Raw genomic sequence first — 21,257 nt, forward strand, 5'->3', positions numbered from 1 at the left:
CAGGCTCGATGGGCCATTTTTGGCCTACTCCTGTTCCTTCTTCCTATGTTCCGATGTACACATGTAAGCAAATAAAGAAATATAAACAGTGCAATACAGAGAGAAAAATATCCAATAAAGTGTAAGAGTCCTTAAATGAGTCCTTGATTGAATTTGCTGTTGAGGAATCTGATGGTGGAGGGGCAGCAGCTATTCTAGAACCTGGTGGTGGGAGTCTTGTGGCACGTATTCCTCCTTCCCGATGGTAGCAGTGAGAACAGAGCATGTGCTGGGTGGTGTGGATCCTTGATGATAGATGCTGCTCTCCGATGGCAGAGTTCCCTGCAGATGTTGTCATTGGTGGGGAGTGTAGATTAGAAAACTGGTATCTAATCTTCTAATCAGAACATGCAAGTATGGTAACTTTACAAGTTGTGATAGTGGGAAGGCACCATGTAAGTAAGAGGATAAGAAATTTAAGCAGAGGAAGTGGACCCTTCGGTCCTTCCTGTTCATGGTAGATCTGTTATCTCTGCCTCTTTCCTGTGATAACCCCACATTCCTTGATTCATTGATATCTAAAAATCCATCAGTCTCTGTGGGAAAGTGTGACTGAGATCTATGGGGCTGTCACACACAAAAAAAATTCTTGTATGTCATTCAGGGAAGAGAGCCATCCATCTTACCAAGTTCTGCTGATTCCTTTTCATCAGAGTGGTCAATAAACTATGCCCTAACATTATTACCTATCTCATGAGTACTCATTAAATAAATACCCATGTCTTGAAAGAAGCCTCATTAAACTTTAAAGTTAATTAGTGGTTGGTAAATGACTGAAAGTTTTGCTTCACTTTTCCTTCATAGAGACTAAGAAGCATAAAGATTATTTTTCATTCTTCTCAATTTCACTTTTTGTCCTGTCAACTTGCTCTTTCAACATAGGTGGTGTATTTTGGTAACTGTAGGCTCTGGAAAAGTAGATGATAAAGCACATGCCCATACAAACACAGGAAGGTATCTCTTTCTCACTTCTAAACCATGTAACATACTGTAATTTATTTCTCCCCTCTCCCTCCTGCCACTCCCCTCCTCTCTCTCTCTCTCTCTCTCTCTCTCTCTCTCTCTATTCCAGGAGTCAGGATTAAGATTCCACTATGTGGCTGCAGGGGAAAGGGGAAAACCACTAATGCTACTGTTGCATGGGTTCCCAGAGTTCTGGTAATGAATTCTTCTTCTTTCCTGATTCAGATTTGTGATAACTAACTGCTATCTGTATTCTTTTCTCTCATTATGTTTGGTAAATTTGATTATGGGATAAAAGTTCTTCGACAATACACTGAAGCTGATCCCACCAGCAGTCCCAGCGTGAAAGTTAATTGAGATATGTATTCCTTTCCTGTTGGTGCATTCAGGTCGTGCCTCTGGTTCATGATGTAACATGCTCTGAAGTATTTTATCTTTTATTTTATAAATGTAATAACCATAGCACCATAGATCATTGCAGCACAGAAAGCAGGCCCTTTGACCTTTCAAATCTGTGCCAAACCATTAATTCTGTCTAGCCCCACTGACCTGCACCCAGTCCATATCCCTCCATACCCCTCTCCTCCAAATTTTTATTCATTGTTAAAATTGAGCCCACATTCACCACTTCAGCTGACAGTTCATTCCACACTCCCACCACTCCCTGTGAAGAAGTTCCCCCTAAACTGTTTCCTTTTCACTTTTAACCCATGCCCTCAGGAATCTCACCTAACCTCAGTGGGAAAAGTCTACTTTCTCTACCCATCATAATTATTCAGTATTTTCTTCAGCTACAATTATTATCATGGTAGAATGTGGCATTGTTTAATGTATGCTATTTGGTAGAGAAGCTAAGATTTAAAGAGCTGCCATCACCCATGTGATCTTGTGAGGTCTTGCTGAACCACCTCCCTGCAGTAAATCCAGCATCAACCATCTCAGTCATGTCTCCCCATGCTGAGAGAACTTGGCTGCTGTAGAATTCTTCCAGCATTGGGAGGAAAGATAATTCCTTCCTTCTCTCCATCCTCATCCACAAAAGATCTTGAAAAACTAATTTCTGAGCAATTGCCCTTGCCAGCCATTGACCTGTAAAATTGTGCAGGGGAGCAGAAGTATCCTGGTGCCTTCATAGATTCCTGGTTCCTCGGAAATGATTCCCTGCTAAATTAATAAATCTGGCAGGAAGCTCACATACAACATTACCACAATGCCTTTGAATTAAAATACAGTTCTTTCAGGGAGCAGATACATTCGAACTCACTACACTATCCACAGCCCAAACTGCTAAGAATTAAAAGTGAAGTTCTAATCCTTGATGAATGATGATATGGCCATTCTGTATTTAAAGTGAGAATACTCTACCTCCAGTAGTTTTGAACTCATCAGTAATTTCTGTTTATCATCCAAGAATTTTGATAGTGTAAGACCCTGACGTCATCAAGAATCCATCTTTTTGATGAGCTGGAATGCAAGCACTAACTTTAAGCAGAGCAGCATTTATAGCAGAAAAATCTCTTCCATTGCAAGTGTTGATCACCTTGGACTGGATTTTCTGTCTATTAATTGTGATTGAGTTTTTAAAAAAATCAAACCTTGGCTCACATCTGATTGAGGCAAAGAAAACATTCAGCTGCCAGAAAGAGTCCAAGTTCTTAAGAAAGCCTGAATGTGATTATCAACCTCAAATTCCCTATTCTATAAGCTGAAGGAATTATGGAAGACCCTTTCTCTCTAACTCACAGTATCAATAACCCATGACCATCAAGATGACGGTGCAGGAACATCAAAAACAGTACTGCCAGGCTGGGGAATATCTTCTTCCCACAGCCCAGGGACTGATGAACAGTGTCCTGTAACCATGTAAATTATTCCAAATATTTTTGTATATTTATTTTGATTATTTGAATATACATCCTGTATATTGCATGTTTTTGTGTGTGCACCACGGTTTGGAGAGATGCTGTTTCGTTGGGTTGTATATAAACAGTCTGCATCTGCCAACCATGAAATAGCAAAGCCTTGTCTTACAGATTGTAGGCAGAACCTCTTAGCCCTGAATTAAGTAGATTGAAGGCATAATCCAATGGACGAGAGTAGCCATTCTCAACTGATGTTTGGCTATGGCCCCCTTTGGTTATATGGTTATATGGTTTCAGTCGATGTACCCCCTTCGTGCTGTGTCCCCCCTGGGTGGGGGTAGGGGATGGGGGGGATGCGTACAGCCTTGGTTGAGAATGGCTGGACTGGAGGGGAAGGATTTACATCTGATCAAAATCTACCCTCTCCAATTTTAAAAGAATATATTCCAACTCTGGTTCTATAGTTGTACTTATCTGAGGGGCAGGAGGTTACTTGTCCCCAAGTTTAATGCTAATATTTCTTCTGATAATATAAAGGTTGTTGTTTACACCGCAGTTTTCTTTATTAGTCAAACTTCAATCGAAAGCCATGGGCAGAACATTGAACATCTTTTGCCCTCCCTGCCAAGTCAGTATAATTACCTGAATGCTATCACTTGTGAGCACCGTTGTTGAAACTGGCTTGCTATTGCATAGATTTTGGAAAATCTATTACTCATTTTGTGACTAAATAGAATTTCTCTATTCTTCTCCAGTATTCACAGGTGGATTGGTCTCATGTGGTAGATATCCTTTTTACCCTGCCTATCTCCAAATGTAATACTGCCCAGATCACAAAATTGACAGTGAGACAATCTATATTTAAAGTGAAGATGGCCTTCATATTTGGCTGGAATGCAAGGAGCTTTTCCATGTACATATGATGGGTTGTCCTACATAAAGATACTGTAATACAAGAGCATTCTAATATTTAAAGTCAGGTGACCTATATATGACATCCTGTAGCATTCGGACATATCACTGTTACAGTAAACAAGGTGAAGCTCATTTGTATGAAGTATATCATAAACCTCGCATTAACTTGTAATCTCATCACATTAACATAAGGATATTTGATTTTCAGTATTTTGAATAATTGCCCGAATTAAAATTCTTTTTCAATTTGAGCTGAGTTTCCTGTTCAATATCTTATTATGAATTAATAATTCAGCTAAATATTCTCCACAAAAATAAATGGAACAAGTAAATTTTTTTTAAAAAAACAAGGTCTGGTTCTGAAGCCTGACCCTATTTAGAATTTCAGTTCAGTTTATAATATTTCTGATTATATTCTCAAGGATAGAAGTGGCCTTTCAACATGTGCCAATTTTTAAAAGAGCATTATTCAACACAAATGTTGGTATTTCCTTCATTATAATCAAACTTTATTATATGAGAGTTTATTGTCCTATATATGAGTACTGAAATTCTTACTTGTTGCAGCCACACAGGTACATAACAATAATATACATTAAAATTACCATGATATGCCATGAGACAGAAAAGATGATACAAACAAAGGGATAGATAAATATTCTGTTCCCTTGAATGTGATGTTTCAATAGCACAGACAGATTTTATTACTGGTCCCGAGGTAGTATGGTTAGGGTTATGGTAGTCACCTTAATAAAACATGAAATTATGCATAGATTTTATGTAAATTGGAACATTGAAATAAACCATTTGACCCAACCAGGCAGATTGTGTTTATAAAATCAGAAAATGTTGGACCTACTCAGCAGGTTAGGCTGCGTCAATGAAAAGAACTGAGTAAATATTTCAAGTCAACAACTTTGTCAATTTTTTCTTTACAGGATTTGCCTAAACACAATATTATTCAAGTGTTACTCTATGTGGAAAATATATATATATACTGCCTGACCTGCTGAGTGTTTCCATCATTTTCTTTGTTTCCTATTTTCAGCATAGGGTTTTTTTTCCATTTTCTGTCTGATAAAGCAGTACATTTAATCTCATGTGCCCATCATGCTTCATTATCCTCTTTAATTTAACCAATATTGATCTCTTTTTTTTAAATTAAAATAGCTTCTCTTTGTTTCTGTCTCTGGTCAATCCAGAGCCTCATTCTCACCACCATCATCCAATGGCCCCCGACCCTAGCGTGGCTTCCAGCTTCTGATATTTAAAAATTTTAATTTAGACACCCAGGATGGTAACAAACCCTTTTAACTCATGTGCAGTCCAATTACATCCAATTGACCTACAACCCCTGGTATGTTTTGAAGGGTGGGTTGAAACCGGAGACCCAGGGAGAAACCCACGCAGACATGGCGAGAATGTACAAATTCTTTAAAAACAGTGTGGGATTTGAATCCTATCATCTGTGCCTTGACAGTGTTGCCCTAATTGCTAAACTAACAACAATGTTCTGAATGCGCAAGAACCTCAACACTCCAATGTCTTGACCCTCTGATCCTTTAATGGCTGGTGGGCAACCCTTTAACTCCCATCTGTCCTGGTCAAGGTTTAAAATCACATCCTTCAGTCAATTTCCCACACCCCCCCCCCCCCCTTCGACCTCAATCTGCATATTTTTCTTCATGCTCTCTGGAGTGCGCACATGGAGAAGGTAACATCAGTGGGTCGAATGACCTACTCCTGCTCCTATCTTCTGTGTTTCTATGTTAATGACATTTGCAGCAGTGGACAAACGTCTGCATTGGCCCTGCTGAGCAAAGATCACTTAGTCCATCCACTGCAATGCACCATAGTTGTTAAAGAGAGTGAAGTTGAAATTAAAAGGCATTTAAGCCCAATTTTCCAATTAACGTGCACAGTAAGGGACTGCAGTTCTTCCAGGGGCTGTGATAAAAAGAACTTGATGTGGATTTCCCTCATCTTCTAGAAAGCTCAGACTTCTAATAAATATCAGAATTTTGTTTTTTTTATCAATTAATTTATAGAGTGCTTTGATCCATTATATTTAAAACCAAAACTACTTTAGTTTTGAATGGTTTTGCGTCCATGCAAGTAATACTTAGTTAATTTAATTTCAAAATCAAATGATCATGGCTAACCACACTCCCCTTGATTTCTGTATTATTCTAAAGGATCACTCATGAATCTACCCCTGCAGTGTTCAAACTGTGCAGACGCCACCGATGAAAGAATTAGCAACACAATACTGGAGCATAACAAATAGCAGAAGAATTGTTGGACCAGGGAGGGGTTAGAATTCAGCTACTTTTAAACAAGACCAGGGTAAACAAGTGAAACTCCCAAATACATCACTTTTTTTTTAAAAAAAGCACCTATCTCCCCTGAGTATATGGGAATGTCAAGTAAAAGAAAATTCTCATATTCTTAAAAAATCACCTTATTTTTACTTTAGACATACAGCACAGTAACAGGCCCTTCCAGCCCACGAGCCCGTGCCACTCAAATACACCCAATTAACCTACAACACCAAAAATAACATTTAAAAAAATTACACTATAAAATCATATCAATTATATAACGACATTACAGATGATTCAGAATTCTCAAGTTGCCCTTTGACAATTTTATTCCCTGATGCAGGTACTCCTGGCGTTATCAGCTCCAAGAATTCAAGTGTGAATTCCGAGTCATTGCAGTTGATTTGCGGGGATATGGGGAATCCGACGCACCCATTGGTCGAGAGAATTATCAGCTGGATTGCTTGGTCACTGATGTAAAGGAAATTGTGGATGCCCTTGGTAAGTTACTCAGCAGTTGCTTGATCTGCCTTCCTTTTTTCTGTGGCACTTTATTCTGTGGATTAAACACCAGAAGAGTTAGTATTTTCTCCTTTCATTTTGTTTTGTCAATTGTTTTCTATTCTCTCTGTTTATCTCTCAGAAAAATGCAGATAGACTGTCAACTGTCGTCATCACATTACCACATTGGTATTGTTCTGAAGTCAGAACTATTTTTAAGTGAAAGGCTTGGGATTAAATAAGTTCCAGCTTGCTTTTGTATATTTAGCTTTATCCGTAGCGAAAAAATGTATTGCTAGTACGTGGAAAGATTGATATGGCATAATGAGATGAAATATTGTTTAATAATAGAACAAATTATGTATGTTTCACATGATGATTATAATTTTTTATTAATAAGTGGCTGTTATATTTGGAATATTTACATTGATTAGATTTTAATATTGTATATTTAAGTTTTTTTTAATATCCTTTTTTCTTTTTTTATGGCTCTCCTTCGGAGAGTTGGCTGAAGGTGGGGGGGTTTCTCTTTCTTTTCTTTTTTCAATATATATAAAAAAAATGTTCATGTTTAATTGCTGTATTTGTTTTTTGAATGAATAAATAGTTTTTTTTTAATTGTGTTTTGAACACCGAGGAGCTGATCTGTGAATCTGTCAATCTTCAAATTGTTTCTCCCTGAGAGAGAATTCGATGGCAGCAGCCAAGGTTTTAATTTCTGCTCTAAGTATGTAAAAAACTTCCACAGTTATTTTAAAATGCAAGCAAATTTCTGAAGATGCTTCAGGCAGTGAGCTTCTTCAAAGCCGTTTGAATTATAATGGAAAAACACAAAGACTGCAGTTGCTTGAATCATGTGTAGACAATGAGGTGCTGCAGTGATTCCTCAGCACCCTTGGATAGAATTGGACAGTCAATGTTCCAGGTCAATAAAGGGACACAACCTTTATTGAATAACCTATGGATGCTGTCAGACCTGCTGAATTCTTCCAGAAACTCATTGCTTGTTTGGGTAGAGTTATATTGTTCTCTTCTCTAATAAGGGGCCAAATTTTCAAGGTTCATTAAGTTAACTAACCTTCATAGAACCATAGAACATTACAGCACAGAAACATGCCCCATTGTCCTTTCTAGACTGTGCAAAATCATTTTTTTGACTTAGTTCCACTGATATACACACAGTCCATAGCCCTCCATACCTCTCCCATCAATGTTACAGTCCAAGTCTTAAGTGTTAAAATTGAGCATGTATTCACCACTTCATTCCACACTCCCACCACTCTCTGTATGAAGAAATACCCCCTCATGTTCCCCCTTACATTTCAGCATGGACTCATGGGCCAAAATGGCCTGTGACAGTGCTGTATGTCTACATTTTTTAGAAAAATTAAACTTTTCCCTTTCATTCTTAACCCATGTCCTGTGGTTTGTATCTCACCTACCTTCAGTGGAAGAAACCTATCTACATTTACTCTATCCCCATCATAATTTTAAATACCTCTGTCAAATCTCTCCTCGTTCTTCTATGCTCCAGGGAATAAAGTCCTAACCTGTTTAACCTTTCCCTGTAACTCAGCTCCTGAAGTCCAGACAACATCCTAGTAAATCTTCTCTGCACTCTTTCTATCTTTCCTGTAGTTAGGTGACCAAAACTGCACATAATACTCCAAATGTGGCCTCACCAATGTCTTATACAACTTTACTATAACATCCCAAATCCTGTACTCAATACTTTGATTTATGAAGGCCAATATGCCAAAAGGTCTCTGTACAATCCTATCCACCTGTGATGTCACTTTCAGGGAATTATGTATCTGTATTCCCAGATCCCTCTGTTCTACCGCACTCCTCAGTGCCCTACCATGTATGTCCTTTCTTGGTTTACTCTTCCAAAATGCAACACCTTACACTTGTCTGCATTAAATTCCATCTGCCATTTTTCAGCCCATTTTTCCCACTTTTCCAATCCCTCTGCAAGCTTTCAAAACCTACTTCACTGTCAACAACACCTCCAATCTTAGTGTCATCTGCAAACTTGCTGATCACATTATCATCCACATCATTGATATAGATGACAAACAACAATGGTCCCAGCACCGATCCCTGAAGCACACCACAAATCACAGGCCTCCAGTCTGAGAAGCCATCATCTACCACTACTCTCTGGCTTCTCCCATCCCTCCATAGTCAAATCCAGTTCACTACTTCACCATGAATACCTAGCATCTGAACTTCCTGATAAACCTCACATGAGGAGCATTGTCAGAAGTCTCACTAAAGTCCATATAAACAACATCCACAGCCTTTCCCTCATCAATTTTCCTGGTAACCTGCTCAAAAAACTCTATAAGATTGGTTAAACACCATCTACCATGCACAAATCCATGTTAACTATCCCTAATCGTTTTCTGGCTATCCAAATAGTTGTATATCTGATATCTTAGAACACCTTCCAATAATTTACCTACTACTGATGTCAGACTCACTGCCTGGTAATTTCCAGGGTTACTTTTGGAGCCTTTTTTGAACAACGGAACAAATGTGAGCTACCCTCCAATCCTCCGGCACCACACACGTGGCTAAGGAGATTTTAAATATTTCTGCCAGACCCCCTGCAATTTCTACACTTGCCTCCCACAAAGTCTGAGGAAATGTCTTGTTGGGGCTTGTGGATTTATCCACCCTTATTTACTTTAAGACAGCAACCACTTCTGCCTTTTTAATTTGTATAGGTTCCATGATGTCACTGCTTGTTTCCATTACTTCCCACGACTAATGATTTAATACTTCCCTCATCTCTTTTGGCTCAATACAAAGCCAACCACTCTGATCTTCAAGCTGACCAATTTTGTCCCTTACTTTCCTTTTCCTCTTAATATACCTGTAGAAACCCTTAGGATTTTCCTTCACATTGTCTGCTAAAACAAATTGTAATGGAATATTTGGGAGATAATTGGTAAAATTAGAGTAGTTTACATACATACACACATTTTAAAACATCTTATTTGAAATACTGAAGAATTAATATTCAATGGACTTTACAGAAACTATGAAGAATGCTATGCACATTTCACAAGTAGGTGCTAATTGAAATGATGTCATAAAATGAATAGACCATTGTTTTGGACTGGAGACACTCTGGCTGTTTGCAAGTATCTACAGAGTGCTCACAGAAAGGTCACTCCTGGGTTTTGTTTACCTAAAGCAACAAATGGGAGCAGAAGGATAACTCCTGTGGTTTGCTGAAGAAGGTGGGGGTTTTGTGGCAAGTGAGAGAGTCACATGGACTTTCTAGCAGTCTCAGTTGGAGAGAGAGAGAGAGTTGAAAACAGTTCTCTCAGCCAGTGTGTGTGATACTGAAAGCAGCTGAACAGTGCAAGCCAAGAAGCTTGTTGAAACAGAGCAGTGGATGGCCTGGAAGTGCTATCTGTCTGATGTTTCTCTTGGAATAAGTGGAACAGAAAGGAACTCTGTTGGTAGCCTGAAAGAAAGAGGTTATTATCTGGAGAACCCTGATGGGTCAAGTTTCATCAGCAAGACACTGAGGTGACTAATGGTGGGACCTCAGTTGTGGAAATCCTGGAACAACAAATCTCTCTCTCTGCAAACCCTACAAGAACCTACCTGAGCGATAAACATTTACCTTTCGAGCACCAAAGCCTGGTGAACTTTATTCATGTTAAATTCTGTGCACAGTATAAGAATTGCCTGCAACCAGAGAACTTGGAAGAATGAGAAGTGAGATTGAACTGTGAACCAAAGAACTTTTCTTAAATTAACACACACTTTACATACACGTGCGCTTAGAATTAGAAGGGGGTTAAGTTAGGTTCAGTTAAGTTAATAGAGATAAGTTAAAATTTGATTCTATTTTCATGTTTAAAGATAATTAAAAACAATTTTTGTTTAAGTAACTACCTGTCTTGGTGAATATCTATTGCTGCTGGGTTTTGGGGTCCTTTGAGCTCATAACAAAATTCATGTCTTCTTTTAGCCTTCCTAATTCTTTTTTAGGTTTTTCTTGCATTTTTTTATATGCCTCAAGTATCTCATTTGCTCTATGTTGCCTATACTTGCTATACATTTTCTGAACCAGATCCCAAATATCCATCGAAAACCAAGGTTCTCTATGCTCCTAACCTTGCCTTTAATTCTGACAGGAATATACAAACTCTGTACTCACAAAATTTCACCTTTGAAGGTCCTCCACTTACTTCACACATCCTCTCTCAATCCATGCTTTCCAGATCCTTTCTCATTTCCTCAAAATTGGCCTTTCTCCAATTTAGAATCTCCACCCTAGGCCCAGACCCATCCTTCTCCATAAAACTAATGGCATTATGATCACTGGTCCCAAAATATTCCCCAACACATATTTCTGTCACCTGTCCTGTCTCGTTGTCTAATAGGGGATCTATTATTGCATTCTCTCTAGTTGATACCTCTATATATTGATTTAGAAAACTTTCCTGAATGCATTTAACAAACTCCAAGCCATCCAACCCTTTTACAGTATGGCAGTCCCAGTCACCATTACAACTTTTATGTTTCCTGCGCCTGTCTGCTATCTGTCTACAGGCCAAGAGCTGTCAAATGTTCCTCATACGATAACCCTTTCATTCCCATAGTAAAAAGTTTATTTGGTGCTCAAGGAGAGGTGCTTGAATTTGTGTTGGTTGTACATTTATAGTAACAGGCTGGGATGAAATAGCTGCTTTCAAGGAACTAAATACACTTTGAAATATCATGTTTGAATCACGATATTGTAAAAACATTTAAACAATAAACATAGATAAATGCCAGCAGTTCTGACATTTCAGATTATGCCATTCCATTTTATTATTTGTGATATGTGATTAAATTTTTCTATCTATATTTTGAATCCTTTCTGATACAGGTACATGATCCTTTATCGGGAACCTTTTGGGGACAGTGTGTTCTGAATTTCGTATTTTTCCAGATTTCGGAAAGCCAGATTTAAACCCACCCGAATTGTGCTGCCGTATCCATCCTCACCCCCTTCCAATCGCGCTGCCGTCTCCCGCCACCACCCAGCTCGCGCTGCCGGTCTCCCCCCACCCCCCGACCACCCAACTCACGTTGCCAGTCTCCCTTCCCCAACCACCCAACTCGCGCTGCTGGTCTCCCCCTCTCGCCCGCCTGACTCGTGCTGCTGTCTCTCTCCCCATTTGCCGGATTTTGGAGCTTTCCGGATTTTAGATGTCTGGATAAAGGATTATGTACCTGTATTACAGTGGTCAAATGGTAGTGTTGCCACATTGAAATCCTGAGACTAAATTGATTGCAGTTATTTTATTCCACTTGATCTCCTGCTCAGGTAAATGTTTAGTTTTCTTCAGATTTGTTTATTTTAATCCAAAATTGGAGGCTCTGATAGTTCAGTAGTTAGAGCACTGATCCTGTAAACCAAGGGTTGCTAGTTTGTTCCTTGCTGGAGCCTCATTTCTGTGAGGGGCGCTTGACAAAGTGGTGACTCTCTGTCTTCCTTACGGTAGACAAAAGTAAAAGAATTTCATGTATGTTACATTCTAAATATAGTATTACATGACAATAATGGAATCTTTAATTATATTCAGGTGTTAAAACTGAATATATTCTGGAAAACATTTTTTTTTCAGAAGGTTTGCTTCCTGGAAAAATATTGGGGATTATAATAGAGAACTTCAAGCCAAACACAAAGATAATTTTAGATTGCTGTTACACTTACGAGGTTGGAGAAATGTTAAATTAATTTTTATTGAATTTAACATGTTTAATCACATAATGATACACTCAGGTTGACTGCTCATGTTTCACAACAGTATTTGTCTTGGTCACCAATTTTACAACCGAAGCAGAGCTCATAGGCTTTCTTAATAAGTGTAGTCATGCTGTGTCTTCGAGCCTGAAACATGTACTTTGCCACAACTGTTTTGCAGCTTTTGTGACATTGACAAGACATTTCTGCTGCATTGAATCTTCCTGAAGACAATAAATGCTTCTCTTAAGTACTCTTACCATGCTATTCCCTGAAGAATATATTTAGAAACATGTGTTCAATTAGGGAAGCAGGGTTGGCATAGCAGTTAGTGCAATGCCTTTACAGCACCAGTGATCAGGACTGGACTTGAGTTCAAATCCCACGCTGTCTGTAAGAAGTTTGTACATTTTCCCCATGTCTGCGTAGGTTTTCTCTGGGGGCTCCGGTTTCCTCCCACCTTTCAAAACATAATGGGGGTATAAGTTAATGGGGTGTAAATTGAGTGGGATGGACGCATGGACCAAAATGGCCTGTTACCATCCTGTATGTCTAAATTTAAGATTTAAATCTATATCAATGTAATACATGGCATCTGTATATGTGAGCTGCTTTTATAGCCTGTCTGCATCCATCCTGACGAGCATGCCCAGGCTTTCTTGGACTGGCCAAAACAGCTTGCTTTGTAGGCAATATACTAGTAGACTTAAAGTATGACAGGAAATCACCAAATAGGTTATATCTAAAGAAAGGTACAGGATAGGAAAATTTCAAGGTGATTTTCACGATCATCCATCCAAATTCCATAAAATACCCAAAAATGTTCAGGAAACAAAATATTGATTGTCCAGTGATATCAGAGAGGAGATTGACTTGCTTCATGTTTTTCATGGATGAATATTCTAAAGAATATAAAGTTCATGCCTAGTATTTCCATCTATTACCATCATTTTGATCTATTTCCACTGTATTCAATGCAGACTGACAATAGTGTGCCTGTGATTTGGCAAAATTTGCATCAGCACCAAAATTATGAATTCTCTACTCATCGTTAAGTAGGTATTTAATAATAATAATTAATTTAAGTAAATGCCTTCAGATATGTTAAATTTTGCATAATATTTTCAAGCTGTGACATCCAGCTCTTCACATTATCCCATAAATCCCATGCAAGGCTTCAGATAGAAATAGTTCTCTGAAGATAAGTCCCTATTCATAGCCCCAAGGGTTTCAGTGCTGAATGGTTGGGGCCTGTTTGCTGCTGAATCTGGGAAGTGAAACCTTGAGTAATGTTTCCCAAATTCTTGTTGCTTCTCCCTGCTAAAAGCTAATGACTTGTGGATGAATATTTCCAATGGTGAAATTAATCCCAAGGAGTCACAGAAAAATAAGGATGGAGTTCCCAAACCTGTAAGAAGCCAGGGAGGGTATTGATTGTGGAACCAGCTTATTGTGGCAAATAATCCTTTGATTTTACTTGCTTTCAGGATTAGGACATAAACCCATAAGACACAGGAACAGAAATAAGCTATTTCTTCTCCTATTCTGCACCATTTTCCCATCCAACCCCACTGCCCGGCCTTCTCCCCATAACCTTTGGATGACCTGGCTAATCAAGAACCTTGATCAATCTCTATCGTAAGAACACCCAATGACTTGGCCTCCGCAACTGCTCCTGGCAACAAATTCCATGGTGACAAGAACCACTGCTAAACTCAACTGGTAGTATCAACTGATGCTACTATGAGGAAAGAGGTCTAGGTGCCACAGACTTGTACGACCAGGTTCAGGAACAGCTGCACCCCCTCCACCATCAGACTCCTCAATAACCAACTGAATTAGGGACTCATTGAAGGACCCTCACTTTTGCACTTCATGATTTTTTTCCTCTCTCTGTATTGCAGTCAGTTTGTTTACATTACTTTATCCGTTTACGTGTGTACGTTGAGTACGTTTTCCTCCTTTGAAGAAGACCGCAGAGCCCACCTCACTGACAAAAGACAAAGGAGGAAAAACCCAACACCCAACCCCAACCCACCAATTTTCCCCTGCAACCGCGTCTGCCTGTCCCGCGTCGGACTTGTCAGCCACAAACAAGCCTGCAGCTGACGTGGACGTTTACCCCCTCCATAAATCTTCGTCCGCGAAGCCAAGCCAAAGAAGAACCAATAAGTAGCGATTCTGTCTCACCCGCAGAAAAAAGAATCTCAAGTTTGTATGTGTTGTTCTGTATGTACTTTGACAATAAATCTGAAATCTGACTATTTAAAAAAAAAAGGCTGCAACATGTACCTTGAGAACAGCTGCAGAAAAGGATGGAATATTTTAGTCAATAATTAAGTTCTGTCTGGTATCCTGTTTTGATCAATGTTTCTTTCATTTATTTTCTATCTATGAATTGAGAAGTGTTTTTTTCATCTTATGTGAAGGCTACAAGAAGTGTGTCCTGATTGGCCATGACTGGGGTGGACTGATTGCCTGGTGCTTTGCAATTTATTACCCTGAGATGCTCAACAAGATTGTTATTCTGAATTGCCCACATCCTGCAGTTTTTTGTGGTGAGTTCCATTTCAAACCTCTTGATCTTTCTTACTTACTGATGAACTATTGACCAACTGGAACTATTGGATTGAATGGAATTGTTGAATTGTTTATTGTCATGTGTACCAAGATACGGTGAAAATCTTTATTTTGCGTGTCACCCAGGGAAATCAACCTCTATGGTAATACAGCAGATAGTGCAGGAGTAGAAGCATCGTTTTGCAATGAAGCCGAAGTTCAGGGTCTGGTGTACATAAGACAAAATTTCAGGCTATAGGGTTAAGAAAAATAATGAGGGTTGTTAAACAGTGCAAGACATTATCCTTACTGATCAAGAGTCTGATGACATTAGGGAAAATATTTCTCCTTAAAATAGAGGTTTTAAAACTCGTGTATCAGTTGCCCAAAAGGTGGGGGGGGGGGGGGGAGAAGAGAGTGTGACTGGGCGATGGGATGTGTCCTTTAATATGTTGTCTGCCTTCCCAAGGCAATGGGATGTGGGAGGGGAAGTTGGTTTGTGTAATGGAATGACCTCCATGAGCTCCAATTCTATTGGATTCTAGTGATAGCCAAGTCTAACAGTCCTTAAGATTTAACGTTCTTTCTCTGCTGAGATGGCGGTCCTTCAGCGAAGGCAGTCGGAGGGATAGAATAATTGGTTTCAGTATTCTAGGCTTTCAAATTAGTGCAACCATTCTGCCATTGAGATTTTGGTCCAGAGTCCACTAATCTCAGCCTATTTCTATCTCACTCACCCTGGATTGTCTTCCACCTATCTTCCATTACCTACAGACACTATCTATGCGCCAGCTCTGTGTAAAACTGGCCAGTAATCTACCTTCCCAGACCACAACATACAACAGAGTGTTTGATGCCCTTAGCTCACTAGTGCCATCTAAATAAGAGCGGAACTAATGTTCTCCTGTGTCGAGCCTGTCAGGATCAGCATTTAGCACTGTGCCAACTTTGCCCTAGTTTAGGTTACAAGTACCAATTCCTGCCTGAAATTTCACAATAAGCATGTTTAATAAGAAATGAAATCTTCCTTCTCTTACTCCAGCCAATCCACAATGATCCTGATCTAGTTTGGAGTTTAAAAATGGGGTGGATGTCGATGGTTTATTCAGATAAAAAAATCTTGACCCCTGTTTTTCCCCATTCCTGATGAAGGGCTCATGCCCAAAACATCGACTCCCTTTTATATCCTATAGATGCTGAATGACTACTGAGTTTCTCCAGCACTTTAGTGTGTTGCATCTTGCTTTGGTGGTCTATTCGTTGGGATGTGGGAGGAACTGCTGATGTACTTTCCTTCAGAGGTTTGGAAGCTTGGCTATTTGCCATTTGGGTGATTCGCTCTACTTGCATCTCATTTATTTGCATCAAAGTTCTGATGTCCCAGTCTTTTTTTTAAACAGAGGTGATGCTGTGGTTCTAATTAACACAGTTTCAACAATGAAAATCAGACTTGGTCTCAAAGTGAATCAGCCTTCTATATCATCTACCTTGTGGTTCTTTTGTGATTTAATTGAAATTAATTAGTTTCTATTTTTAAGATGGCTTCCTTAAATTATCTCGGTTCATTCGGGTATCCTACTTGGGACTTCACAACTAGATTTGAGTAACTAAATTATATCTATTGTAAAAAATTAGAGCACTTTGGTGCACAGCTATAACAACAGCCCACAGTTCGAAAAGGCTAAAAAAATACATAAAGACAACAGCAGTGAAGTACCTCAAGAAGCAGAAGTAGATTAGAAAGACTGGTGGGACACTGAAATTTTCTTTCTCTTTTTACCATTTTTTGGAACATTGAATTGCTTTAGTTGTTTAATTTTCAAAGTTTTGGGGTGAGAGAAGGAAATCGTAAGTAAGTTGATATAGTGTTTGTATCTGAGAAGTGAATTATACTAAAAGAAAGTGTAAATACATTAAAAAGGATTGTTTTTATAGATGAGATACTATGTTTTTGGAAAAATTTAAAAATAACATTTAAAAAAATTACACTATAAAATCATATCAATTATATAACGACATTACAGATGATTCAGAATGAAAAATTCAAATTGGCACCATTATTACTAGCACAACACTATTACACATCGACAACTCTAGGTTCTCCCCATGTCTGCGAGGATTTCCTCTGTGTGCTCCAGTTTCCTCCCAAGTTACAAAGACAAATGTGGTTAGTAGGTTAATTTTCACAAGGGTGGATTTGGGTGGCAAGGGCCAGTGGTGTCACTAGGGTTGGTACAAACCAGTGCAGTAACTCGTGGTGTCACCTCCCCCCCCCCACCACAAAACACATACCTCTCGAACGTTTCATTTTTCTTTGATAAACAGTGCTTGAGGTCCTGCCACGGTAAGTAGCAGTACAATTTTCCATGTGTCAGGTTTGCTATTGAGTCAAATGGCTTGCAAGGTACAGCATGAATCTTTGTTTGAACAGCCTCCATTCGTGGTTGAGATTTCCAGTCCAATTTACAGCATTAGGAGTCTTCACCCTTCACACTATCCATTTCTCTGCTGCTATTAATTGATTCTCACTCTGCACACTCCTAATAAAGAAACTTGGGGGAAATTTTATTATCTGTAGAACTCCCTCATGACCATGTAGAAGTATCCATCTTGAATCCAACCAAAACTGCAACCAATGAGTCTTCGACTCCTTCTAGTGGTCAGGAGTATCAGTAGCACTCTATCACTGCAGTAACCTTCTTGAAAAACTATAAAATTTGTTAAACACGCCCTATCACGCACAAAGCCATGCTGACCATCCTTAATCAGCCCTCGACCATCCAAATACTTCTGATCTCTCAGAGCACCTTCCAATAATGCTAGCATCAGGTTCATCGGCCTGTAATTTCCTGGTTTTTAGCCTTTTTTGAACAACAGAACAACATGAGTTACCCCACCCACCCCAATCCTCCGGCACCTCACCCATGGCGTGGCTAAGGATTATTTTAAATATTTCTGCCAGAGCCCCTGCAATATCTACACTAGTCTCCCACAAAGTCCAAGGAAATATCATGTCAGAGTTTTAGCCTTGTAGTTATGTTGATACATGTAAGCTGGTCTTTCAAAAAATGTCTTTGTTGTAATAGCTAAAGGGATATTGTAATAAAAAATAATAAATTTTTACTGAAACAATGCACAGAAATTTTATAGACAGTCATTTTGGTGTCACCCCCTCTGATGGTGTCACCCGGTGCGGTCCACACCCCCGTATACCCCTAGTGATGCCAGTGGCACGGGCTCATGGGCCAGAGGCCCTGTTACTGTGATGCATCTCTAATTTAAATTTTATAAAATTAAATCCTGCATCCCAGCAGTTATATGAAATTATATTTAACAATAGTGGGTCAATCCAGACCACTATTTTAAAGAGAAATCTTCAAGAAGGACATAGATTAAAAATGGCAAAAAGCAAATTTATGAATGATTGCAGAAGATTTACACTTAAAATTGAGTTTAAAATGCAAGGAAAATCTTTGTAGTTACTGAGAGGTTGCGGTTATGCAACTTGCCCCAAAAGATATCTGGCTCCCATTAGGATGGGGACAGGAGATGCTAAGTTATTTCTAATTGACTGCTGAAGGAACAACCTAGTGGAGATCAAAGACGGTCCACATGTGCAGGTCTGTTGAGTCTGGGACACCATGTAAATGTACTTTACTAAATAGTACGGTGCAGCATGAAGGGCTAAAGGTTTGTCTCTCACTTCAATAGGATTGATAAGGTGAATGCACAGTTTTATTTTCCAAGGGGAGACAAATCTGTAACTAGAGGGCGTAGTTTTAAGGTGAGGGGGAGAGATTGAAGAGAGATAATGGTTGCAACTTTTGCACTGTGGAACGACCTGTCAGAGGAACAATTATAATGTTCAAAAGAAATTCAGACAGGTATGTGGATAGGAAAAGTTCAGGATGATAAAGACCAAATGCAGGCAAATGGAAAAAGCCCCGTTTGCCAACTTGGTTGGCATGGACAAAGTGGAGCAGAGGTCTTCCACATATGACTTTATGGCTCTAATCAAAAATGAGGATTGTTTCCCTCACCTTCACCACTCTGCGAGACATCACCGATTGAGCAGTTAAAGCAGGTGACCCACTTGAAAAGCTCTGACTTCAGTTGGCAAAAATAACTTGTGGCATTGGTAAATCCTCCATGGCCCGTCGATAAAGGAAATCAGTGGGTTCCTACATCAGACAAGATGCATTTTGTCACATCTTTTACAGAAATACAGTTTACAGATTTCAAACTGCCCCCTAAACTCACATCCCACCTTAAGCAACCCCTATGCCATAAGTGCTCTGTGATTAGTATGGGATTGTTTAAGTGGTTATGTGAGTGGGAAGGGAAGATTGAGAACCATTGCTCTAGACCCAATTGTTACTGAAATATTTTTCTTGAGAAGTTTGTCATTGGCCCATTTCCTTTGGAGTTATGAAACCGTGCACATAACGAGTCAATTAGGTACCATTAAAACAGTGGTTTTCAAACTTTTTTTTCCCATTCACATATCACCTTAAGCAATCCTTTACTAATCACAGAGCACCTGTGGCATAGGGATTACTTAAGGTAGAATGTGAGTTTAGGGGGCAATTTGAAAACCACTGGACTAAAACCTTGCACTGTTTCAGGTAAATACAGGTTGACCTCCCAATTGAACATTGGTCTTGGTGCCAAAAATAGATACTTATTTTTCATAATCAATGTCAAATATAATTGTACCATAGCAACGTCCATCCAGATAACCAGAGGAAGTTGAAAGATATTTTTGTTGAGGTCAAGTAGTGTTTCTTTTACCTACTTATTTTTGAAATTAGCCAGATGAATAAATCAATCCAAGAGCTATTGTGAGCCATTAATTGAAGTATTCTCTCAAAATGAAGCAAGTTCTCACTAGAATCATATTAACTTTTCTCCTCTTTATGTGATGGAACTAATTAACACGCCCAATTAAATGCTTCTTTTAATAAAAACAGTGCCATTTAATTTCTTCACCACTTTAGCTGTTGTGTTTCAAAATTCAGCCTTTTTACATGAAGAAATTTCAGAATCAGAATCAAATTTATTGTCCTGTACATGTGTCACGAAATATGTTGTTTTGCGGCAAAAATGGCTATAAATTACATTTCTGTAAACACACTATTTTTTTAAAATTCAATAAATCAGTGAAAAAGAAGAGAAAAAAAGTGAGGTGATGTCTGTGGTTCATTATCTGTTCAGAAACCTGATGGCAGAGGGGAAAAAGCTGTTTTTGTAACATTGGATGTTCATCTTCAAGCTCTTGTGCCTCCTTCCAGATGGTAGCAGTCTGCAGAAAGCATGGCCTGGGTGGTGAGGGTCCTTGAGGATAGAGGCTGGTTTCTTAAGACACCATCTCTCATAGATGTCCTTCATAGAGTGAAGACTGATGCCCATGGTGACACTGGTCTAGTTTACAACTCTCTGTAATCTTTTCCTGTCCTGTGCATTGGCACCTCCGTACCAGACAGTGATGCAACCAGACAGAATGCTCTCCATGGTACGCCAGTAGAAACTTGCGACATACCAGATCTCCACAAGTCCTAATGAAATACAGCTGCTGGCAAGCCTTCTTCATGATTGCACCAACTTGAAGGATAGATGTTCAGATAGCCAGAAATTTGAAGTTCTTTACCATCTCCACTGATGAGGACTGGTTTGTGTTCGCCTGGTTTCCCCTTGTTGAAGTCCACAGTCATTTCCTTAGTTTTGCTAACATTGTGTGCTAATCTCTCTCACTCCTGTGCGCTTCCTCACTGTCGTCTGTGATTCTTCCTCATTTCCCTTGCAGTTCTTTTGCTTCAAAACTATTTCTGATTACTGACTCTCTTAAGCATAAGAATTAATCAGTGTGTTGAATTAAATAAAAATTCTCAGGAGGTTAATATTTCCTACACTGTGAATCAATACCTGCAAAGGTGCAAAGCTGGAGACATTGGGGTTTAATTTCCTTTCACACAGCTCACAAAGGTCTGTTGCCAGCGCTGCTTAAATGTGCTTATTTATTTTAAATAGATTAACAGTTGTACTAAACCAACACAGATTGAAATGTAACACCAAGTTATTAATTAACACAAGAAATTAATTTTACTATTTTTGGTACACAGACAGCCAATCTGTTTGCTCATAGTTTTGCTATTATCTGATTCCACCTGCATTGAATTCGCCCATCGTTATTGAATGAGGATCTAGCGGGACCAATGCCTGAAAAGGGCGCACAAAATCAGTGACCCGGTGCGGACTCGAAAGGCCAACGTGGCCTGTTTCCGCTCCGTAAATGGTTATATCTGAAATAGTAGGATATTGTAGGCTTCTCCACATTAGTTA

The 21,257-nt window shown here is 39.1% G+C and overlaps 1 protein-coding gene across 1 annotated transcript in view; it reads left to right on the plus strand.

The window, feature by feature from the left end:
- The window catches only part of ephx4 (epoxide hydrolase 4), a 55,892-nt gene that overhangs the window by 9,162 nt on the left and 25,473 nt on the right, over positions 1–21,257 (plus strand). Inside the window, exons 2-4 of the mRNA XM_069936366.1 lie at positions 1,112–1,197; positions 6,444–6,601; positions 14,789–14,917. Coding sequence (XP_069792467.1) covers positions 1,112–1,197; positions 6,444–6,601; positions 14,789–14,917 — 373 coding nt within the window. The remainder of the gene's footprint in view (positions 1–1,111; positions 1,198–6,443; positions 6,602–14,788; positions 14,918–21,257) is intronic.

Source organism: Narcine bancroftii, chromosome 5 (genome assembly GCF_036971445.1).
Source record: "Narcine bancroftii isolate sNarBan1 chromosome 5, sNarBan1.hap1, whole genome shotgun sequence".
NCBI classification, from domain to species: Eukaryota; Metazoa; Chordata; class Chondrichthyes; order Torpediniformes; family Narcinidae; genus Narcine; species Narcine bancroftii.